We start from the raw sequence: 26,213 nt of genomic DNA, 5'->3' as shown, positions 1-26,213 counted from the left end.
TTTAAATTTCAGATGTGTTCCCTATTGCATCCTCTTCAGCAGAAGAAGAGGTGAATGTTTGTAAGGTTTCATTATAGAACTGAGCAAAATAGAAATAAAAATTATAATATAATATATATAATATATATTGGCTGAAGAGAATCTAGCCCAATTTAAAATCTCCCAGCTACTGTAGCGATCACATTTGTGTTTATCCAACTCAAAACAGCAGCTCATAAAGCTACGAGGCTTATTAAACAGGTAAACACCTTTATTGGATTGGTGGTCAGCGAAAGAATTCAGTGAGAGCTGGAAGGTGCAACAAGAAAACAATTAACTATACTGATTTATGTGAGGCTAAGCTGTGTAAAAATGTAAATATACGATGAGTCAACAATGCTTAACATTAACACTGCCTTTGTTGTGGTTTCCAAAATCCACTGTCCCCATTAGAGATGGTGCTTTACAATTAGGTACCAGGTTCCAAAAAGCAAGCAGAGTAAAGTAGTGTAGATATGATTTAATGGAAAAGCACCATAAAAGTACTGAATATGTACCCTTGAGGACACCACCACAATACGATTTTCAGAAAGTGCAGTACGGGATACTCTAGTGCAGTGGTTCTCAAACTTTTTAAGACCAAGTATATCAAACCAAAACCTCCAAAGTACCACCTATGATTTTTACCACAGAAACATGTGCAGAGAGGTTCTCTCTCTGTTCCAGGGACATAAGGCAAATCTTGCTTGAATTTTTGCATGTTTTTGTTGCTTTCTGTTTACTTAAAACTTGCATTCTTAACACAAAGTGTTCTAAAATAATGACTAAAAATTACAGAGAGAAATAACTAGGCCTAAACTGACTGTTTTAAACACAGTTATACATTTATGAGAACATATAAAATGTTTGGGCACTAAGCATTTTGAAAGCAATAAAAAATTAGAAGAGGTCAATTTAATAACAGTTATGGGCTACAGGTGAAAATGCTTTCCTTCAGCCGAGTGTTGTGGTAGAGTAAGGGTTAATTTCCCTTGTCATTTAGTCGATACGTAAGTGGTATGGTACTCCTATAAAAAAAGGCTCGGTGATCAGCACTGGAGCCCCACACCTTCCATGTCACTGTTCCGTTTGGAGGAAGGTGAATGTTTGGAGTAAACATTAGTACTCATATTGAGTGATTTTACTTATTCCTCTTTAAATTACAGAGCTGGAGGTTACGGAAACATCCCTGCGCATGCCTGTTTGGCTACAGATTCCGGGTAATATGGTAACTATGCGAGTTATTACTGTTTTCACGTCACATGCTTCTTAATGTTCTATACTGTTATCAGTTCATTCACTTGTGGTGACTGACGGCGTGACCGATGGAGGAGCTTCCTGTTTACCTTTTTATCTGACTCGTGAGTATGCAAACGACTAGATTCGTAAGCAGCTTTAAACAGTATTTGAACTCATGTTTGTTTTTAGGTATTGGTGGGCTTGAAAACATTCACTGCTGCTCAAGTGTAACTGCAACCTGCATTGGCTAATCAGCTGCCGTTTTGTCTCCTGGAAGTGGGGTGCTGCCTCCATGAGGAGCTAAGTCCTGGTTTTAGTCATTTCAACAAAGCTATTTTTATCAGTGGGGCCTCTTGTCAGTGTCAGTGAATGCTGTGTTTTGTTTTGTTTTTAATGGGCAATTGCAACTAATTCTAATGCAATCAATTGGTACACTTTAACTCTGCACCTGTCACAGTCTCACTGACCACATCCTCCTTCCTCATACTCATATATCACTAATATGTACCTTCACATTACTATAACCCATTTATCTGTCATCAGTTCACTTTTACTTCTGTTTTGTTCTCTGTTGTGCTCTCGGGTGTCGACCCGAGGAGGATGGGTTCCCCATACGAGTCTAGGTTCCTTCCAAGGTTTCTAACTAGTGTGCTGAGGGAGTTTTTCCCTGCCACTGTTGCCTTGCTCATAGGAGGCTTGGACCCACATCTTTGTAAAGCTGCATTGTGACAAATTTCTCTTGTGAAAAGCACTATATAAATAAAATATGATTGATTTTGAAGACAGAACTGTATGCCATTCTAGCTTTGGTGCATACTGGGCTGCATATTAAATCAAGTCTATTGGAGAGTATCCTAAATCTCAGCCTTGCTATAGCTTTTGTATTTTCATGCAACATGTTATGTACTAGGTGCTGAGGGTTCTTGGGGGGGGGAATTGTTGTCTTTTGATTTGTTCACCTCTTTATTTTCTTTTTTGCAATGTGTTTGGTATTTTTATTTATTTTTTGTGTGTTTTGATGCACACTACCTAGCCTATACACCTCTGTAGAGACTAGCTATAATTTGAACCATTTTACTGTGCCCAAGTGAAGTTGCAGTTATGTTATGATCTAACTCCTCCATTGGTGAATCATTGTAATCTTAAGTAAAATATCATTGTATTCTTTTTTTTTTTTTTTTTTTTTTTTTTTTTTTTTTTTTTTTATTTAAATATGGCCCCTGCTCTTGTCTCCCTCTTCTCTTTTTGTATTGTCAATGTTTATTTAATAAATTTGGTGTTTTCATTGGAAATCCGACTTGTCCTCATTGTCTTTTTGGTACAGATGAACCTGTGTCTTAACTATTAAAATTCACTTGGTGCAATTCCCAGGGTGGTGTAGTTGGCTACAGTGCTTAATGTTGCATGTCATCATTAATTATTAAGGTAAAGTTAGAACAGTGGTTTAAACAGCGACACAATCATGGTGGTTCCACCTCAGTTTAGTCACAGCATGTGGTGGGGCACCATCTCAGTTTTTGGAATTTGTTTCATTCCAAATAAACAATTTTTTGGGGGAAATATTTCTTTGCACTGCCACCTGTCCTTTTGGAGAATAATGTAACAACCAAATCTGGACACTGATGGAGGCTTAAAATTGAAGGAATAATAACACTTAAACTTTCCTCACCTTTCTAATGAGGCAGTAATATATTCTACCAAGCAAAGAGAAGGAAAAAAAAACACATAAGACCTAATTCCAAGACTTTTGTCGGACATGTCTCTGACCAGCTATCCTTGCACACTGTGTCCCAGTTCCTGAGCAGAAATCCTTTGCTACAAAAATGCTTTACATGTTACTCCATCACGGTCAGAGAGCACACACATCTACTACCACCACCGCCCTAAGGGAAAAGAAAGTGGCTAATTAGGTAGAAGCTGTGCCCTTTTCAATCTGCTCTCCAGCCTATGAGCAGCAGACATTCCTCTGCCAGCCATGTTCCGCTGATGCATTTGGCCGAGAACGCAGCCCAGTGCCCATGGCTTCTGCACTCTCCTGTGACTGGATGCGAATGAATAGCGGATTAGCATTGTGCTGATTAGCATGAGTTTTGGTTTTGTCAGCCGAGTCCTGTTAAGCGCTCTGTTTCCTGGCACCACAGAGAGCACACAGGGCTTAAAGCCATAGTTTGGCCCAAAATTAGGTTTGCACAATTTTCTTCATACAACAAAAGCATCATACACTACATGTTAAAAGGTTTGTACGCATATACACCTTATACTTTAACGTGTACGCACTGTGGACACAGATGTTCTGTTGTGCAGTGAAGCCTGAATCATGTCTGTAGAAACGCACAAAAATGAAACTATGCCTTGTAGGAGCTGCTCATGAGCTTTTCACCATGCCCACTGCCAAGCGTGAGCAAGAGGAATACAAAGCCACCCCAGCATTGGGCTGTGGATCAGTAGAACTGTGGTGTGGAAAAACGATTGAGTTCTATCCAGTAACTTTGGGATGAGTCAGAGAGGAGTTGTGATCCAGAGCTAAGCATCCAACATCAGTACAGGACCTCACTTATGTTCTCAAGGCTGAATGCAATCAAATCCTCTTACACCCCACCAATTAGTGTCATACAAACTGCGAGCCTGAATCACCACACTTTCAACCAACTATGCAAAGGGACACAATTGCCACATCTAAACATACTCACTTGTAAACATACAACTCTTTCAGAGTTGTTTGTCTCTTCTCTGCCTGTGTATCATTGGTTTATAACCTTGATGCTTGGGGGGAACAATTGAGGGTGATAACATTTTCTATAATATGTGTTTGCTCCAACTGACAGTGGGAAAGATTAACTAAGTCACGACCAAGAAACATCTCTGTAAACCTTTCCATCTCTACTTTAAAATAAAACATCCTTACTCTCTTCACACGCGCGTGACTCTGTCTAATTCATTCTCAACAACCTCAACCAACACCTCAATCCAACAACTGGCCGAGCCAGAGCCAGGAGCCTGTACATCAAGAATCAAGATTCATCTTCTGAAAAAGTCCAAAGTCAAGTTTGAGCCACAAGCTGGGCCGACTTCAATACTTGCTGTGCTGTGTGAGAAGAAGGGCCCATAAACAGAAATATCCGCCCAAACCACGCAGTGGTGAGTTGAATGGTGCTATCCTTGCTGAAGGAAATAGTCAATTAATTATTAAAACTTATTTGATGCAAAGTTAACTACATTTTATGAGGTTAATGAGGTTATTGTGATTGTAAATGAGGCTATTTTGATGTTGTATCTTGAATGTGAGAGACACTGCCTGGGGTGGGTTTTGGGGGCAGGATATTATTAAGAGTGATTTTTTTCTGTTGGTTTTTAAGTTTGTGAATGCAGAAGGAACACTAATAACTAGCTTCAACTCATGATTGCGCCCTGTGAAGGACTGGCGCCCCCTCCAGAGTGTGTTCCCGCCTTGCACCCAATGATTCCAGGTGGGCTCTGGATCCACTAGATAAGCGGTTACAGATAATGAATGAACTCATGATTGCAATGTAGAGTTAATTACTTACATGCTAGAAATGAAGAGGACATAACCTAAAGTTAGCAGTTTAAATTGCTAGATACCTTAATTTAATATAGCTTTTTATGCAAACAAAAGAAGAAAAATCTTGTTTCTTTTGTCACTTTTGTGCTGATGAACAAATTAACAAAGTGGCTAGGGTTTCAGTATTATGTAATACCACAGTGACTCTCAATTACTTTGTGAGGTATTTATGTAATTCATGCTGGAAAGAGAACACTCATATATTAAAACATGAAACAATATTTCAGGATTTTGTCAGAGTGATGGGGATGCGCTATAAGGCTCTGTATACAGCATACAGCAAACACATGGTAAACATATTTTTTTGACCAGGAAACCTCTTCATGCAACACCAAATACATTATTTGTTTATGTGAGACTCTATTACATAACCTTAGAAACAGAGAAACCCTGAATTGTGTTTTTCTCCAACTCAGTATGGTTTGAGTAGGGTGACCATATATGAGTTTTAAAAAAAGAGGACACATGGGGCAGGTTTACAGCACAAATCCTTCCATAACCATGGAAGGATAATCTATGCTCCTGAAAGTTAATACATAAACAGATACCCTTTAACAAGATAAATAACAAATGCCTTTTTGGACAGATTCCTTTCCATTCAACATTTGGCCCTAAGCAAATATAATAAAATAATTATTTCTTGACAGTTTATTATCATTAAAACCTGTTATTTTCTTTTTATACCAAATTTCAAAACTGAAGCCCTGTATTAAAGCGACTTGTTTACACCAGAAAACTCATGATCATAACAGAAATGGACGAGTTTAACTTTTAAATGTGTTTTTAAACGTTACTAAAAGCAAGCACCACATTTGATCAACCAGAAGTAATACAGACTTGATAAATGATTAGAACATCACTGGGATCCAGACATTATGTAAAAATACTTAGCTATATTTCATATTTTATAAGGTGTGGCTGATAAAACGTGCTGTATGTGAGAGCTGTAATTTAGTCCCTGCTTTAATGATCCGGAGAGTTGGCCTGTTTTCTTCTAAAGTTAATGTTAAACAGAAAAACTGCGCAGATGTAACTTGATTAACTCGTCAGGAGCTGAGTAACGGTCAGGAGTGTCCGTGTATTTGTGTCGTTACAGGGACAGAAGTGACGACTTTCAGTTTTGTAAAATATAGAGGAGAAAGTGAAAAGCTCGTGTGACACAGTAACTCTTCCAAATATGAAGAAGAGATTATGATAAATTACCTTAACAACTTTCAACACATTTCTGTTCGAGGCCCAGAATAAAAACTGTGATGTCGGCTGAAAGTGATGTAAGCAAAAGAAGGTGCATGTCATCAAAGTGCACACTTCTAGAAAGGAATTAGGGCTTATTATAAGAATTGGGACGGGGGAAGACTGTGGACTCTCACAGAGAGTTTTGGAAATTTAGAAATCCCGGCCGGACGCATTTTTTAGGCCCCGAAAAGAGGACATGTCCGGTGAAAAGAGGACGTTTGGTCACCCTAGGTTTGAGGCAATATGGTGTGCTAGGTGTCTATTACAGTTGTGCTACATTAGGTCTTTGTGTGACACATAATTTTTTATGTTTATATGTATAATTGTTTTGTGTGATGTATGCTAAGTGTGTTTCAGAAAATGATTTTTTGAGATATATTTGTCCGATATGTTTTTCCTTTGAAGCAAGGTTGTATTCCCTAATTCAGCCACTAGGGGAGCGGTCGAGACAGGAGGTTAGGCAATAGTGGTTGTTTTTTTTTTGCGGTTGAAGGGAAACAGCCAGCCTGAAAGTAAGACAGAAACTGACCCCTGTCCATGTTTTCACCTGTTTTAAACAGGTTAGTAAGACATATGCTTGTAAAATAATTCTGAAAACGATGAGTATATATGTTGAACATCAGTTTCGTCTAATTGGTCCCCTAAATGGCATCGAATTTAAGAACGAACGTTTTGTTAATCGTGATGCTAGATGCTGGTGCTAACAAAATCAAAACTACTCACGCTCTGTGGGGTTTTTGTGTAAGTATATAACAGTATGTAGTACCCTGTTGTATATAATTTGTGTTCCTTGAGACTTTATCTCAGCACTCTTATGGAAGTACTGTCTAAGGGTATGGGCCAAATTAGATGATGAGCTGAGCTGGTGAGGTGTTGTGAATGTTTTAAATGGTGACTGTTTTAAATCGTAAATCTGTGGTTACTTAAATGTTTTCTTGTTTATTTTGTTATGATAAAAACTGTTTAAGCTTTTGCATAAAAGTACAGGCTGTGAAGTACATATAAATATATATGTATACATGTACAAATTTTATTTCAATTGATAAAAAAGGGGGAAGAAACCTCAGGTGAACTAAAGCAGATATCCATGCACAAATATTTGGTGAATGTTTGAGTCATATGATATAGAAACTTCAAGTTTCATCTCTTCAAATTGTATTTAATAGAAGTGGATGTCCTAAGAGATGCATTTACGAATACTGCTTATTGATTTATTGAAGGATGTTTTTTGATGAGAAAGTAATGAGAAAATAAAGAAGGGAAACAGCCAGCCTGCAAGTAACTGACTCCTGTCCATGTTTTCACCTGTTTTACACAGGTGGCCAGCTTTTTTAAAGGCGCATTGTCTGTTGCAGCTGGACATGGGCCTGTGTTCCTTGCTTGAGATTCATAACTGGTCTTTCAGAAAAAGAAACCCGCAAAAATGTAGTTCTGTAACAAACAAAAAGGGCACAGGGGAGTTGAATGTTTGCTGAGAGTCTAAAAGAACTCAAAGTGAACACAAAACAACAGTTGAGAAGAGATGGCAGCTGATCTGCCTTTGAAAGAGAGAGAGAGTCAGCTTTGGGCTGTGTAGAAAAGGATGGGAGCCTGTCTCGCTCCTTTGGAAAATGAGAGCTCATATCAACAAGACAAGAGGCTAAACTAAGCTAGGATTAAAAGAAAGAGCTTGACCTACTTGCCTTTGAGAGGACCACAAACCAGAGCAGAATCTACAGTCAGCCCATTTTGGCATCTGAATGCATTAGGCTTGAGTTTGTGGCATCAGAGACTGTTATTAAAGCTCTCTGGAGAGAAAGCTCTTTGTAAAACAAAGCCAGTTTGGATAATATCTAGCTATTACTTCACCTGCACATACCAATCGCAAACTTGTGTGCTCAAAGGCTGAGCTGGCCTCTGCTCTGTGGAGTCTTTTTATTTAGGTTTATATAGTTGATTCTTGCAGGGTTCCCTTCCTGTGATGTTCTTACATCTAACTAGACATCCCAAGTTACAAAAACTCATTTCAGGGTGGTACCCCCGGACCCAGACTTTTTGATACAGAACTGTGCATAACAATCTTTTACTCTCACTCACTGAACCGCTCACACTAAAACTCATTGGCTAGCTAATTGACTCTTTGCAGAGGACAGGCCAACCAGAACCCTCTCTGTTCTGCATGCGCTTCATGAATATGCACATATGGGGAGCGCGTTACTACAAGGTAGGCTACCACAGCAAGTATGGCATTTCTCTCCTCTCCCTCTTTTTCCCACAAGATCGGGAAAAAAATCAGTTTGTGTGCGCTCTTTGTCGCACATTCTAGATTCCAGGAGGTTTTATCTGACTTGCGGGCATCAGGGAGCCGCATAATATGCGGGAGAGTCCCGGATCTTTCAGGAGACTTGGGATGTCTGTCTAACACTTGATATATTTAAAATGATGAATCCACCACCGTATCTAATTCTGAAATTTTATTTTTTTGAAAGTCTTAAAACAGTGACTTATGTTAAAAATCTATTAATCACATATTTGACTTTGAATATTTCTGTTTTTTTAGCCCCATTTCTTAAATCTTACTTTATAGTACCCCAGACTTACATGGTCTGATAAAGCTTCTTCATGACAGGTTATTGTAAATCGGTACCTGTTCAGTAACCAAAATTTAGAGTCTAACAACTGACAACAGCAGGGGGCGGTAATATGATCATTTGTCCATTTGTTAAGCATAAATTCCACAGGCCTAAGAGCCAACAAAGAAGAGTGAGTGAATCGTTAGTCTCAACAGAGATATGGCAAGCAGAAAATGTAAGAAGAAAGGTGGATGGAAAAAGTTAAAAGAAAAGAAAGCCAAAAGAAATTGATCAAATGCATCAAAAAGGAAAAAGCTCATAGAGCTTTTGGCTGCGGCAGCAGTAATGTCTTAGACAACGTCGACCAAAACACTGAATCACGAGACTGAGAAGCAGGTGGAAATTAAACCTGATGTTGGTGGTCATGATAAGGGACAAACCGCAAGAGGAATTTCACCAGGAAGAGGTATCGGTAAATGAGTTATAGCCAGTTACGTTTAGGCTACTCAGTAACCCCTCTCATATGGTGCTTTTCCACGGCATGGGTCTGGCTCGACACTACTCGACGAGACACAGCTTGGCACGCTTAAAGCTTGACGCTTTTGAACTGGCAGGGCTCTCCCACGAAATGGAGCTGGTGATGTCAAAAACCTGTCTATAACAGGAATCTGTCTTTGAAAAGCACTCATCATGTTTTCACGTGTTGTTTTAGTTACTTGGACTAAACATAGTTCTGCACCCCAGTTTTCACAGATCAGTGATACTAGTTGCATGTTCGGCTTTCACTGGAAATTTCCGTCGGCCATCAGCCCAAGGAGCATTTAAACCTCTTAAAAAAAACCTCAAGGTAAAGTCATGAGCTACCATTGTCAGTCTGATAGTCAGCTTAGAGTACCTGGATTTGGGTTGTGATAATGAGAAATATCATGTGGTTTATATTGCTGTCAAAATTAACACAAAACTGCTAAACTAATTTGACAGCAGCATAAAAAAAAATATTTTTGGTTAGGGGTTCACACTTTAGGAGGTGCAAGTGATGATTAAGCATTCTTAATTTCTTGATTATTAGTCATTCTTCAGTCTTGAATAAACAATCATTATTAATATGTATGGGTTTTCTTCAATAATTTTAAAATCAGACAAGTTAAGCACTTTTCACAAGCAGGCCCCACCCACCCCAACCCCCTCAGTTGGTGGGCCTATTTGGGGAAAAGGTCCTGGGACATGTTTTGGTCCAACTATGTCTCTGCAGTATGCAGTAATTAATTCAATGAGTTAATCACTGTAGCCTTTTATATATTGTGTGTGTGTGGTGAGCAGTGGTAGCCTGCACAAAATATAGTTTGATTGTATGTTGCTTCCTACAGTGTTATAAATGTTATAAATGTTATAAATAACTAACAGTAGTTAAAGGTCGTATAATGATTGGCTGGTGAGGCATTGCCCCAACAATTGCCCCCCTGATATGAACATTGTGAAGTGCTATATGGATCTATAATGATATAAAAATGATCAAAAGATGAATTAACAGATAATGGATTAAAAACATATTTGAATATTAGTTGAATCTTGAAGCAGCTGAATTCATCAACTTGTCTGAATACCTCTAGACAGAAGTGTATTTGTAGAAAAGATGTGGTCATTTGCTATGCTAGTTTGCATTTGGTGGCAGCCTCTAGGAGAACCTTTTAGGGTTGCGAGCTGCACTAACTTAGGCAGAGCATTTGCTAGTGTCTGCATTTAGAAACCAGCCATTTATCATTGTAAATAGTGTGGTTTCAGTGCTGTGTTTTGCACAAAAAGGCCAAACTAAATTTTTCAAAGAGGACATTTTTTATTTCTAAATAATGGCTGACTAGGGAGCAGCTGTGAATTCTTGTCCTGTGCAAAAAAAGGAGCAAGGGAAAGTGGCTGGAACTTATCTCAAGTCCACAGTGGCCCGGATCTCCTTCAGGCTTGTGTCAGGGAGACTGCACATGAGACGCTGTCCTCTGGAGATACAGGCCAGAGCAGAACTGTAACATTCTGGCTCTGAGGAGAGCGGAAAGAGAAGATCAAGAGCCACAGAGTAGAGGCAATAACGGGAACAGCAAGAATCAGAGGGACCGATCAGAGTGGAGCGAGAGGAAGAGTAAGATGAGAAAAGAGGGAATGAGAATGAAAGAAAGGAGAAGGGAAAGAAAGAGAGAATGAAAAGTAGAACCCAGGAGGTAAACTAATCACCAAACACGCAATGCAATTTTCTGGCTCTGTGCCTCCCCCACTTCCCCCCACACCCCAACCCTCCCACCTCCCTCATCTCTGGGGCTATTTTACTATTCCACTCACACACACTGTCTCTCCCCTGCTTCATCTATCAGACTGTACCATTTCACATCCCCCCCACCACCATTTCACCAGCCCTGCCGGACATATCCACTCTGCTGCTCTGCGTAGGATGGGTGTGGGGTGGGGGTTATGTGGGGGAGTGAGAGTGGCAGAGGTAAATTACAAGAAAAGGAAGGGATGGATAGTGTAGATAGAAGGAAGAGAGGGAGCAGTATCCTGGGAAATACAGGAGTAAATCTCTGACCTCACAAAGATTGAATTCAGTTATGATTCCTAGGAACTGATTCAGTGCTGTAGGAAATCCCAAATTGTGTCACGTTTGAATTTTTTTTTTCCTTATTCAAAGATGTTGCTCCAGTTTATCACAGACATCGCACACTCATTCACTCACACAATCACACCCATGGACACATATGCATTGCCAACAATAGGAAACCGGAGCAACAATACAGAACCCATGGTGAGGAATACATGAGGGGAACACACCAAAGACTTCACAGACAGTAACCTGAGGTGGGGTTTGAAACTGCAATCCCAAGACCCTGGAGACTGGTGACAGCAACGCTACCTGTAGCGTCACCATACCACCCCCTTTATACATTTTTTACATACTTTTAATGGGACATACTATAACCCTTTTCCAAATGGTAACACCGTTCCCTGGGGTCTTAAAGAGATATTGGTGATGTGCTGTGGTCAAACAAGTGGTTTGTTGTGTTTTCATGTGCTAGTGTGTGTTGTTCTGTTTATGAATGGATCAGACACAGCAGTGCTGCTGGAGTTTTTAAACACTATGTCGACTCAATGTCCATTCTGTTAGACACACCTACCTTATGTACTACCAGAGGTAGTAGCTCATCAGTTGCTGCACAGATTGTATTGGTTGTTTTCTGGCCTTCCATCAGTGGACATGAGGCACCCTTTGGCTGGATATTTTTGGCTGGTGGACTATTCTCAGTCCAGCAGTGACACTGAGTGCTTGAAAAACTCCAGCAGCACTGCTGTGTCTGATCCACTTGTACAACACACAATCGCACAACATATGTTAGCACACCACCATCACGTCAGTGTCACTGCAGCACTGAGAATGATCCCCCACCCCAATCACACATGCTCTGTGGGATCCTGGCCACAGTACTGTAGAACTACGGTACTGTGCAGTCTTAGGCACCTAGGATAAATAAATGTGTGTGTGTATATATATTTAAACTAATGCCTTCTCAGTAAGCATGGTGCTTGTATGAAGTTAGTTAAACAATAATAATATAAAACAAATAAGAAATATAAGACTTCATCAACATCACACATTATTTAAAATCATTGTTTATTAACCGCTAAAACTATGTATTGGAAGATAACCTCAAATAATACGCACTCCACGAGGAGAGATTTGGAAAAAGTTAAACCAACACAGTCACACATACAATATCACACTTACTGGAATAATGTTATTTGGTTTTATTCTAATGTTGGGCGTTATTTGTTGTTTGTTTGTTTTTTCTCAGATGAATAGCTTTTTAAATCTTATAATCTCTGGCGCCCCCTCCAGGGTGTGATCCCGCCTTGCGCCCAGTGATTCCGGGTAGGCTCCGGACCCACCGTGACCCTGAACTCGATAAGTGGTTACAGACAATGAATGAATGAATAATATCTGGTGCTTAAATTTTTGCACAGTACTGTACATAGTGCTCTTAATAGATAATGGTTGATTGGTGTCTCTGAACTCAGTTAGAGTACTACTGTTGCAAAAAGGCTTAGGCAGATATGTTCTATGGCATTGCTCTAAACTGGTTTTGGGCAGTCCATGTCTGGTCCACAGTTGGTAGGTGAATTCATAGCAAGGAAATAGAGTCAGTAAAAATGATACACTGTGCCTTTAGGGGAAAGGGTTTACTTTTGTTTTAAGGAGAGTTTTATTTATGGAAATATGTTCTTCACCTTGAGACAAGATTGTTTACAGCATTCTCATTGGTCTTTTCATGACATATGTACAGAAATTTAAATAATATATAAAATGTTTGTTTTGAGGCATTGATGTTTTATTACAATCCTAGCAGGGGATGAATGTGAATTGTGTTTAACCCTCATTGCTGCGGTGCACAGATGGAGAGTAGTGAACACAGTGAGCAGAAAGCAGCTGCAGCGTGAGACTCTCTCAGGAGGAGGAGGAGGCGTTTAGAGAACGTTTGATGGCACGTGTGTAACGTTTCGTGGCGTGTTGATGGCGTTCCTCTCTCCCCAGGCATCCGCCTCACAGCTTAGCGACGCTTTTGTGATGATGATAGATGTGAGCATCTGCACACTCGCACCAGCACTTTTTACGGCGGCGTTTAGGAGGGTTCTTCGATCAAAAATGCAGGAAAAATCAGAGCGGCGTGTGCTTATTCTTAGCTGGCTCTGCTGGGAGAAACCCAGGAGGATAAACAAGCACAATGACTGTACTCATTCCCCCCTCCAATTATTTTCATTCATCTTCACTTTGCAGGAGGAATATAGTGGAGCTTTAGCACTTGGAGAATGCTGTAATCAATTACAATTATCTAAAACTACAGCTACAGGAGAGGCATTAGTGCTCCTGTCGGGGACACTTTGATTTCTCCTGCCTCTGGGATTAAGTCTGAGAAGGTGTTTCCACAGTTACTGGCTCTGGGAGCATCCATCATAATTCTCAGGGCCATGGCATTGCTCTAGCTCTTTTTCACTGCGGCTCCAAGCAGCTCAGGAGTGGCAGAGGAGCGGAAAGCTGGCTCCAGGGCGTCTCTGGACATTGAGCTTATGTCCCAAGTCAGTGTCTGACCTCTCTCTGTCTCACACACACACACACACACACAGTGACAGACAGGCCATCAGTGTGTGAAGTGCTCCTGGGCAGCAATGCTACAGTCACTTTGATCTGGAGCCTCTCGGAGACAGGAATTGATCTCTGGGACATGCCAAAGGAGCTCTGGTAACAGCAATTTTACATTAAAACTATGTTTGAAATTACACAAGCTCTGCCTTTCTGACACAGCTGGTGCAGACATTTTAGTGTTTATATTTACAGCACACACACACATATATATATATATATATATATATATATATATATATATATAAATTCATTTACCAGAAGCTCTACATAAGAGCTCCAGAGAGGCCGGTAAATATATGTCAGAACAAATGTTAATAACTCCTCATTATACAGCTTTATATTTGGTGGGTGTTAAAAGAAAAAAAAATCATTATAGAATGCAACTCAGAGCCTAAGAGCAGTGAAGTTTGTGTAGCTTCAGTTGATCATTCAGCTCAAAAAATGTACGGCTTGAAAAATGATCATTCAATCATTTGGAGATAATCTAACGCTATTAAAATTCTTAAAATTCTCTTTCCGGTGTTGTTTACAACACAATTTACTGCAATAAATTCTGATTGCTCTGCTATATACCCATTGTTAACAAACACATAAATTAACAAGGCAATGAAAGACTGTTGCACTTTTTCAGTAATAACAAGATCTATTAGTAGTAAGATCTGTTAGTACAGATTCTATATAAGAGATCCATAGTGGCATAAATACTGGCATACAAACAATTGCTGTTGTTTATTGTTTGTTTCTTTGTTGTTGTTTGTTTATCACATTACTAGCATGGCTAACTGGTGACTTTATGTTTAGCTGTTGTTCAAAAGAACCTTCTTATCTGCAGTGCTGATATTTCCTTTTACTGTGATGACAGTGCATCAGGATTTAGTTACTAAGCTGGATTCTCTAACAATGGTCAATTCTACTTTAAAAGGGGGCAGCGAAGAGCAACGAAGCTTGTGAAACTCACTAGCTCCATTTCCATGTCATGAAGGATGGGCATTTCAAATACCATGAAGTCACTTGTACTACTGAAGGGTAAAAGAAAATGGGCTCCCATCCCATTTGAAGTCTATATATACACATGTGCCTGGGTAGCATTTCAAGAATTACCAAGCTCTTTGTGATAAACCAGGTGCTAGGGTCATTCATGGCATTGTTTATGCTATGCCTAATGGAGTTTTTTCAGCCATAGGAAGCAAATCATTAGGTGTTTCTGTGCTATTTCAATGATCATTAAAGAGTAAATGTCCTGTCTGGGCTCTTAAAATATGTTCTTGTACTGCCCATAAGTGGCATCATTTACCCACATTATCATGGTGCTATTATAAGCTGTAGGCTAAAACACATCACTGATAGAGAGGTTTTACAGGAAAGGATTCAGAGGTCCATAGAGATTACTAAGTGAGAGAGAACCTTGGACACACACACATACATACACACAAACACACACCCTTCAGGCAGGGAAACCTTGTGGCTCCTGTCAGTGAAGCCGTGGGATCGCTTCCAAGGCTTTCATTTCATTCATAAAACTCCAGCTATGTCCACACTTCCCTCTCAACCAACCTTTCAACCAATCCCATGAGAGGCTTCTCTTCTTTCATTCAATGCCTGGAGATCTATGGCACACACACACACACACACAGGCCCCTTGCCCATGTACATGAAAAGCATACGGCAATCTGATCCTTCATTGATCTCTTCTGGGTGAGAGGTCTGAAAACAGTACACAGAGAAAGAGAGAGAGAAAATAAATGCAGAGTGAGAGGGGACATAAAGCGCTTGAGAAGGAATTGTGAAAAAGAAAGAAAAAAAACAAAACAATACTAATATGAAATAGATGGGAAGGCAAGAGACAGATAATGAGAGAGAGAGGGAGAAAGGAAAAAAGAGTGTGAGAGACAGAGAGAGAACGTATGGCCAGCTGAACTGTAGTCGGTTAACACTGGGATACTGATAAAGCAGTGGGATTGATAAAAAAAAAACCCTCCATAATGAACATTGCTACAGCAGAGAGCAAGAGAAAACAGAGTGAAAAGGGAAAAGAAAAGGTCAGACTGGCAGAGATGGTGACAAAGACGTACAGACCATCAATCACTCCTGTCCAAACAAGCTAGAAAACTGGGCCTTTTTCCAGCACTAAAGGATCTTGCTCAGAAAAATAGCTTAATGTTCCAAAATAACATTGTTTCAACAAAACTATTAAGACTTTAAAGGTTCTGTGATATTCAGTAAACACAGAGCAAGATATCAGACTCTTACTTTTCTCTTTCAGTACCATGATTGCTCAGGGCGGTTGTAGCATGTATTCTGATATGTAAGGGATATAATGTAACAAGGCCATACTTTTCTCTGTCATAATATGCAACACAAAGAAATACATGGGAAGGTGTTTCACATTTCATTCACATTATTGTTACTCATTTGAAGACCAAATGTGTGCATACACTCTCACTGCTAATAGCACAATGCATCCAACAACAAACACAGCCTTTCATTTCTTTTCAATGCTGTTAGATGACCTGATATAACAGAAAATGCTGATATTTTCTACTATGAGAACGGTCCAACTACACTGTGGTTCATAGTTACAGCTTTGAATGTGTTGCTGGCAAAATTTCAGCTTGAAATGGGGTTATATGAGAAAGGACAGAATATATTAAATGCTGAAACAACATTATTTAGCTACACAAAACCAGCTCAAAGTCAGTCCCCTGCCACATCATTACTATTCCACACACACGCTGGGCATGTCAGTGTTCCAGACTGGCCTTTGAGTCAGACAGACAGATGCATTACATCAGCAACACTTACTAATACTGGCATAGAGATGACATTGGACTTCAATTCGTGTAAACCCACACAGGCAGATAAAGATATCTCCAAGCTCCCAAAGGAGCACACCCCCACACACCCAGAGAAAGACAAAAAGGGAAAGAGGGTCTTTAATGTGTCATCCCATCAGTGGAGACAGCTATGTGTGTGGAGGGAAGTGGGGGCCCACTCCCACTCAGATAAAGCAGTCATATTTCCATACCCCGCTGCTCTGAGAACCTACACACAAGCCTGTGATTCACTGTGACTCAGTCCACCAGCCTGCCACTTATCGCCTTTCATCTGCCACGTCTAAGTGCCTATGTACAGCCAATTTCATTTTAGAGAGAAAAACAGCCCAGTGATTTACTGCTTAATACCTGGATTGCGGTAAGTTGGATTTAAGCCGCTAAAAACACTGTTTTTGCCTGTTTTGACAAACACAAGCAATATGTTATCATGTCTCTACCTATTGATCCTGTTATGAAGTTATAAGGAGTGTTTCACTGGAGTTCTGGCACTTTTATTGGGGTTTTGAGGGACCTTCATACATTGCGTAGTGACCTTTAGTGGACACAGAGATGTTCTGTACACACTGCTTGTATAATCCCCACAGAAAAGCATTAAACAAAACTGCATGCTGTGGGGCAGCTGCACACGAGACTACGCTCACCATTATCAATCACAAACATCAGCTAGAGAGTTAAAAATGTTAAAAATACCCTTAAAGGACTAAAAATATTATGTTAGCTGTACAAAAGTTTGAATGCATTTTTGTAAAATTGTATTCCAACTTCAAATATTCTTCTTCTCTTTTATCATTCTATGGTAAATGTTGCATAGTATTAAAATGATATCTACCATTTTATTAAAAATAAATAATATTAAGTCTTAATACACTACCCTCAGAATTACTAACATCAACATTACTATTTTTAAATGGTCTAAACCAAAACTCACATGCACTTCTGGATACAATGTTATCCCCAAGAACAGAACTAATTTATGCACATGATTTTTCTGCATTTTTTCCTTGATGTAACTCATAACAAATGTAGTGGCAAATACATTTTTCTGGCTTGCCATTTTCAAACTTAATTCTTAGGCTATTTCTGTTAACAATATAACAAGTGTCATTTGTAATGCTATGCAACCGTTACAGTAAAATGACAAGAGTGGGAGAATTCTGAAATACAATTATATGATACACACAAAAAATGCACATTTTTAATATTCATAGATCATCAGTCTGTTGTATAAGCTTAGCCAACATGCAAATAAGTTGCTGAGGAGACCATGTATTTTTCTTGAGGTGACAGTGAGGTGGAGGAGGATGGAAAAGGAGAAATGAGTGAGTGGGGGAAAGTAGGACAGAGACGTGTGTGGGGGCTGTGCTCTAAATGGATGGCGCTGGTAATAAAGGCTCAGCAGCAGCTTTCATAAACCATTCTCGGCAGCACAGGCCAGGGTGAGCTTAGTGACCACCTCACTGGACTAGCCTGAAAAATGTGTTTAAAAGCTGAAAAAAAAGACAATATGACTTTATGCAAATAGCTTTGATAAATGAATATACTGGATTAGGATTAGGATTCAGTTTTGGTTTTATATTAAATTAATTAAATATTTTGGATAATCAAAATTAAGACGTTGTAAGCATATCATTGCTTAGAGATATCAGCCATCAGCTCAAAATAACCACCTGTTAAAATAAATGACATTAATAATATAATTATAGTGGCACCTGAATGCAGTGGTGAGATCCTATCAGAAATTATCCAAAAAAGGACAACTAGTAAAATTGTTATTGTTCCCCTGTTGAACCATTTTAATGGGTACAAACCACTGCATATTGGGATTTAGACCTCTACCATAGTAGAGCTGTCATTTTGTGAATGCTCTGACACTGAAAACACTTTGTTTACCAAAATCTCTCCCCACCTTCAAACTGAAATCAGAAAAGTGTTTCCTCCTTTTTAAACTGGAAAATCTGAATCTAGGCCCAACTACAGCACAACTGTTAGGTGTCAGGGTGTTAACAACGGATGCAGCAGATGGTTACATTCATAATTAAAACCATAATTGTAACATTCATTCATCGTCTGTAAATGCTAGTCCAGTTCAGGGTTGAGGTGGACAGGGTGCCAGTTCATCTCAATCCATTGAACACTTATGAGCAGCTAAACCACCTGCCATTGTGTGTTTTGGACCATGGGAGGAAACTGGATCACCTGGAGGAAACCTACGCAGGCACAGAAAGAACACAACAAACTCCTCACAGACAGTCACTCGGAGCAGGGCTCGAACCCACAACCTCCAGGATCCTGTAACATAATTGTAACATAATATTTATAAACGCATTCTATTCTATTCTAATATGTATATATTAAATTCATATATTAAGAGAAGATCATTTATTTATTTTTTATAACACAGTTAACCTGCTTTCTTTTAATTAGTCACAAGTGATCCAGGATCAAATGCTATCTGATGTATAATCCCCAAGCCAGATTTTCTCATGAAAGAACCAAAGCAGTCAGATATGTGAGGCACTAACCACTCCTAGAAATACCCCCATTCTGGAGCAAAGTGTTTTTCAGAAAAAAATGTCAGAGTGAGACATTGAGAACAGATTGGAGAAGACAAGCCCCTAGAAACTCAGCATTTTGAGGAGGGGTAAGGTGGGGGGCTGACGCCGTCAGGCAGCAGAAAATCCAGACAAGCCGCCACTCTCCTCCATCCCTCCATTCCTATATCCCTCCTGGCTGGCTCGAGCACTCATCCCTGACAATCTCTCTCCTCCGCTCCCTGCATTGTATCTCTGTTGGACACCTGGACCCATTCCCTTTCAGAAAGAGGCAAAAAGTACGGAGAAAAATCCCCCCTCCCTCAACCCCTCACGAGAAAAGAAAACAGAAAATTAATTTCTTTTCTGATCACAGTTCTGCAGTGCCTTACAGAGTGATGAATGCACAAGGCAGGTGCTCACAGGACTGAAAAGAGAGCAGAATGTAGATGAAGACCACCAGCCACACTGGACCCCAGACCACCAAAAGGTGTCCATCCACTGCTTTCAGGTCACATTGTGCTGTTTAGGAGAAGGATCGGTCATCAAAAAAGGATTACTCCTATTGGAAATCTGTCTGTGCTTAACAGAACTGCTGGGATTAGTCATGCATTAAAATGCACTGCCCATGGAAAGGTGGGGGACACCTTTGAACGTTCTTCTGAAGCCTGAATTACCTCAGTGTTCTTTTTCTATTATGTTAAATGACCCATATCAGGGAAAAATGAATTTTCCTTGCTTTAAGCTTCATAAACAGCCCATTTTGAATTCAGTGTTGGATTTCTTCATTGATGTCACAAGAAAAAAAAAATCTTTTATATACCACTGCCTATTGAGCCAAAAGCAAATTAGATTTGCCTATTCATACCGAAGTTGTATGAATGTGTTTCAGACTTTTTTATTATTTAAGCACAACTTAAAGCAGCCACACAAACAAAGAGTATAAATGAATGTGATTTTGATGTTGGAAATTAAAAAATTGCAAATTTAAAACTGCATTTGTTAAACAATGCAGGTTGTTCCTACAATAAAGGACTGGCCACTCATGAGACCTGAACATAAGTGAATATATGTGAGAAGCAGTAAATGTAACCAACTTCTAAGACTGAACTTCAGAGGTATGGAAATATCTGTTTGTGTGCGTATAAGTGTATACACACCTGCTTGTCTGAGATGAGAAATGTCCCCTTGCTGGTCACATCACAGTGCATGCTAATTCAATATCTCATTAGTGGCCTGTGTCTCAGGACCTTTGAGGCTGCTCAGTGACCCTGAGTGTCTGGGTGTCTTGGCCCACTCTAAGTAGCTCCTACACAAACCCCATCATCTCTAGACTCATCTACAACATAAACCACAGTGACTCTCCACTCGCCACAAACTTGGGCACCAGCAGCTCAATATTAGACTTGATCTCTCAAACTCTGAGTGGAACCCCAGCAATTTGAGACCCAACTCAGACGTGAACCCAAGTGACTCCTGAAACCTGACTTGGACCTGAATCCACGTAACTCTAGACCTGACTTGGACTTGAACCCTTTAGATTTGACTTGGATTTGCATGAATCAAATTGTCAACATCTGTCTTCTGACACATACCCTTACTGAGACTGGAGTGCACACAGTGCCTTCTCAAACATAACAGAGCATAACAGAGTCCTGATTCACTCTGTACTTCTTCTGGGAAACTCTGAGATGAACAGAGTGATTCTTCTTCTTCTTTTGCACTGGGGAATAATATATATGAAAAGTTGTTATATGGAAATATATGTTCGTTGCTCCCTGAAAGCTCTCCCTCGGAAGAGCACTGGAAAAATGTCAAACAATTCGTTTAAGTTTGTTCCCTTTTTCGCTACAGTTTTAAGCCGAAGAATTCTGAACTACTCTCAGTTGTTCAGTGAACATCGAAATACTTTCAACACATTTACAAACAGCATCCAGTAACACACCTCTACAACAGCTTTACAAACAAGCCACTGGGAGTACCACTAGGTAACATCTGCATATCTGCCTTTCCTCTTTCTTTGCCTTTAGTATTTCTCTCAGGTGTCTTGCCCCACTGTGCATAGTAGGAACCAATTTGTATATGTGTGTGGGTTTCCTCTCTGTGTCTATATGGGTTTCATCCAGTTGCCCTGGTTTCCTCCCATAGTTAAAATACACATGCCTATATAGCTGGATTGACTATTCAAAATTGTCTACAGATGTGAGTGAATGTGTGAGTGGTGTACTGTCCCGGGTGTATTCCTGCCTTGTGCCCAATAATTCTTGATAAGCTACAGATCCACCACAACCTTCAATAAAACAGAAAATGAACAAATATATGAAATATATGTTCTCCCCTCAACCCCTACACATTTTTATCCAGACTAGACAAGGAGCAGTAGCAAGAGTTTTGGGAGCCAGGCATGGTCTTCACTATGCACACTGTAGACTACTTGTTTGTTTCTAATGTTTGTACTTGTGTCTGTATCTCTGGACATATTCCTATATTGGCCTCTACCTTTTGTTGTCCTTACGAATACTCATGTGCTTTGAATTTCCACTTGCTTTGTTGACTCTTCTTCTAAGCATGGAGTTCAATAAAGCTCTCAAGCACACACATCACTCCTCCCATGTTCGAGATACAATTAGGAATAGTTGACTTGTGCAACTCAGTTAATAAAACTCAGGTGTGAACTGTGCTGTGCAATAGTGAGGATAAACAAATATTTCATAGCTGTGTCATGTGAATGTTGCTCAGAGTACTTTTTTTTAGCCTATAGTAGTGACTAATATTTGAACAAAGGTTTTTGGTGAGGAAAGCAGCACAAAGCACATCAAACTATTCTGACAGCAGCAAAGGATGAATCAGAAAGAAATTTGAGCAACGGAACACAGAAAGGACAACAGTTCCTGCCTTTCCACTGTTACAAAGTTTACTTACATCAGTTCACATCAGTTCCATTCTCATCAAAACTTGTTCTATAAACTGTTCAATGTGTCCAAGGCAACGTAATGCATAAACCAAGACTATGGATGTAATTAACTGTTCGTTATAGATACACATCACTCAGCCATAATATCAAAACCACCTCATTGTCTTTAAACTCATTTTGCATTTTTTTTCAGCTCCACTGACCATATAGGAGCACACTGTAGTTTTGTGGTTGTATACTGTTTAACCTATGTTGTTCTTTACTTTGTTTGCATTCTTTCACCCTGTTCTTCAATGGTCAGGACCCCCAAGGCCTCCTGGGTGATGGGTAATTCTCAGCACTGCAGTGCCACAGACGTGGTTAATGTGTGTTGTGCTGGTATGGGTGGATCAGACACAGAAGTGCTGTTGGAGTTATTAAAGCCCTCGGTGGCATTGATGGAGTGAGATTCGTCAACCAACTAAAAATGTACAGCTCCCTGTGGGCAGAGTCCATTGACCACTGATGTGATGAATGACTGAATGACTAGAGTATTATATATATATATATATATATATATATATATATATATATATATATATATATATATATATATATATATAATAATAATACACACACTTCATTTTATTATTTATTTCCCAGTTCATTTTTATTGTCCAAGTTTAAGTCCAAATAATTTGGAGCATTTCAACATTTTCTAGATCTTTGTACCATCACTGTCAGGGGCATTCATCTGTGTGCAAAGAGTGTGTGTGTGATGTCCTCCGAGATTGAGCAACTTCCTGTTCAGCCTGGGGCCATACAAACAGCCTGAGACAGCCTCACAGGAGCCCCATGTCAACCCCCAGTCACCATGACGATCAGCGGCATGGAGCATGCTCAGTACTTGCTGAGAGAGAGCAACACAAGCCTTCTCTCCTCTCAATCCTCCTGCCAATTTGTAGGATGAAAGTACACAGAATGACACCACTGACCTTAAACCAGTTACAGAGCATCTGCCTCACAGCCACACTGCATCTCCCTCCCAGCTGCAGTAATGGAAGGATTTCTATGGATGACTGCTACTTCCCCTACGAGGAATAAAAATACTGCTTTCTTTTATTTCAAAGAGGACACCTTGCTGCCAGGTAAAGATACAAAAGAGATTCAAACAGAGAATAGCTGGTTTGGAAGATCAGTAGTAATTTCACAATCTCAGCTAAGATGAAATATCCCACCTACAAACAAGCCAGACTCTTAACAAGAAACAGGAGGAACATAGAAACATCGCAATGACTTGTGAGTAAAAAAGGATACGTCTGCAATTTCTATTTTGTTTTCATTTAATAAATCATCATTTTGTAATGCAGGTATTGTAGTAATAAACATAAACCATTGTTTCAACTTTTGGTAATAAAAATGTAACAGGTTAAATGTAAAAAGGTAAAATTCCTTTATCACTGGGTGTAAGGCAGGAACACACCCTGGAGGGGGCGCCAGTCCTTCACAGGGCAACACACACTCACACTTATGGACACTATTTGAGTCACCAATCCACCTACCAACTACTGGTAGGCAGTTTTGGGAGGAAACAGGAGCACCCGGAAGAAACGCACGCAGACACGGGGAGAACACACCACACTCAAGGTCTAAGATTGGGAGATCGGGTTTAAATATGGGATGTCTTTTACAACAATCAAATGTCTGTGCATAATCTAGAACAACAAAAAGTATTCAAGTGCCATTAGCTTATTGCTACCATATTAAAATAATTCCACATAGAAATTAACATTACCTTTACATCCCATAGAGTTGTTTTATTCCTTAACAGTCTTCTTCCTAGCTCGATCTTTTTGGAAAATGTGTAGTTTCCCCAGAACTCTAACAGTGACAACTGCCAAAGCATGTAATCATGAACATTCCCCAACCCAAATCTGAACATTTCTTAGTGTGCTTTTCGTCCATCTCCTTTTCACCCTGAGGCCATGGCATGTCTGCAGGATGTCTCTAAATCTGTCTGTTTATGGTGTGAGATTAGTGGATGCTTTCCTCTAGATCCTCACAGTCCTGCTGTCTTTGATGTTGTGATTGGCGTCCTACTGTGGGTAATGCTAAGCAGAAACCACCAGGAGAGGGGAGAGGACACCCCACCCACTGACCCCCTTGGGTCCTTCTTTGCAGGGGAGGGTGAACTGAGAGCTTTAGATGTCCCAGATATGGTTGGTGCCCTAATTTATATCTGTCATTCATTTGCCACATTGCAATGGTTTTCAAATGTTTTTTTTTTTCTAAAACCAATGGAACATGAGGAACATGAGACTACTACTTACTGCCAAGTGTGGGATAGTGAGGTACAAGCCACTGCAGCATTGGGCTGTGTAGATATGGAATTATGTTCTCTGGAGTGTTGAAGCATCATACCCAAATATTAGTTTCAGAGACCTCACTAATGCTTTAATGACTGAATGCCATCAAAGACTCACAGATATGTTCCAAAATCTAGCATAAAGATTTAGCAGGCTACAGGGTAGAATCTACATATTAATTTCTCTGACAGCCTTCAAAACAGTAATGAAAGAAAAAAAGCCAGTGAATTGGGCAACATTTTCTGAGTTAATTCTATGGTAAGACTGGCACCATTGTGTCTCTGTGTAAAGTACAGGACACTAAACACTGCTGCACAAAGATTCTCCCTTTGTGTTCACATCTGTGGATGGTAAATATGAATCAATCCTTTCATATTCTTTCCCTACAGTTATGGGCTTAAAAACTGTTCTAAAAATTCTTCTGGAATTGTCAGATATTTTAGCATACCCAGGCTTGTTTCTCTGAATTGTGGGGACTTTATCTTTTCTGTAAGGACTACTAGCCCATTGGTAACTGTTACACTAAGCCTAACCCTAACTCTAACCTTTACATTAAAACTCTAAAATGTAACGATTTACGTTTTGGGACAAGCTTGTTGTGAAGGAAAATAAGTTCCCACAATATGAGTTTAGAAACAGCTTTGGGTCTCCACAACACAATAAATTCCTTATATACACACACATACACACACAAAAGCATCCAGAGTTCCAGTAGATTTTACAAACAAGTCACTGTGTGTATCATTGGGTAAAATGTGCTTTGAGCCATCAATACCCCCCACCCACCCCAACCTCTCTCTCTCTCTCTCTCTCTCTTGATATCTCTTCATATCTTATCTCACCCTCCCCCTTACCCCCCTGTTGTGTTGTGCTGTGCTGTGCAGTTGAGTCTCAGAGGAGCTGAGCGTGAGTGACCCTGCAATCGACTGCTAATACAACTGTCATCGCCTCCTAGCAGCCGCCAGCGACAAGCCAGCAGGGGTGGAGGAAGGAGTGGGGGCGAGATGGGAAAAGAGAGCGAGAGAGAGAGAGAGAGAGGGAGAGGGCAGGAGAGCTGAAGAAAGCAAGGAGGGAGTGAGACTGATAGGAGGCAATGAGGGATGAAACTGGGAGTATGTGTATGTGTGTTTGTGCAGGCATGTCTGTGTGTGTGTATTTGTGGAGGGAAGTGAGGAAGAGTCACAGCGGAAGACACACTGAAGTATTAAGGTTAGAATGGTGTGGTTTCCTAACGGTACTGTGTGCAGCTGCTCATGTGTGACCATGTAGTGTTGCTTTTCCAGGTATCCCGGTGTTGCCAGAAGAACTGTCTACGGTGGCACAGAATGTCTATGAAATATTGTCACTGTAAAAAGCTTAATAGACTTTAAATATATATATACATAGTCTATATTAGGAGAAAATGTGTTACTAAATTCAGTGAAGATTTAAGTAAAATCTACTGATTAATTGAAGTAAATTTACTTAAAAAAAAAACAGAAGTTAACAAGCCCCCTTTATTTACATAAACAGATTTCACTTAAATTGACTCAGAATTTTTAAATGGGCACGGTGGCGTAGCAGTAGTGTCACAGTCACACAGCTCCAGCAACCTGGAGGTTGTGGGATCAAGTCCCACTCCAGGTGACTGTCTGTGAGTGTGTTCTCCCCATGTCACTGTGGGTTTCCTCCCACGGTCCAAAAACACATATTAGTAGGTGAATTAGCGTCTCAAAAGTGTCTATAGATGTGAGTGTGTGTGGCCCCGTGAAAGACTGGCGCCCCCTCCATGGTGTGTTCCTGCCT

At 40.0% G+C, this 26,213-nt stretch overlaps 2 protein-coding genes across 2 annotated transcripts in view; both read right to left on the bottom strand.

Annotated features, from left to right (window-relative positions):
- Positions 1-26,213, bottom strand: part of xkr6b (XK, Kell blood group complex subunit-related family, member 6b) — an 85,089-nt gene that overhangs the window by 19,294 nt on the left and 39,582 nt on the right. The gene's annotated exons all lie outside the window — the stretch shown is intronic.
- Positions 10,544-26,213, bottom strand: part of LOC136701939 (uncharacterized) — a 48,835-nt gene continuing 33,165 nt past the window's right edge. The window contains exons 7-8 of the mRNA XM_066676740.1: positions 15,448-15,508; positions 10,544-10,656 (exon numbers count right to left, since the gene is read on the bottom strand). Coding sequence (XP_066532837.1) covers positions 10,544-10,656; positions 15,448-15,508 — 174 coding nt within the window. The remainder of the gene's footprint in view (positions 10,657-15,447; positions 15,509-26,213) is intronic.

Source organism: Hoplias malabaricus, chromosome 7, assembly GCF_029633855.1.
Source record: "Hoplias malabaricus isolate fHopMal1 chromosome 7, fHopMal1.hap1, whole genome shotgun sequence".
In the NCBI taxonomy this organism is placed as follows: domain Eukaryota; kingdom Metazoa; phylum Chordata; class Actinopteri; order Characiformes; family Erythrinidae; genus Hoplias; species Hoplias malabaricus.
This window is presented reverse-complemented; position numbering and strand designations above follow the sequence as displayed.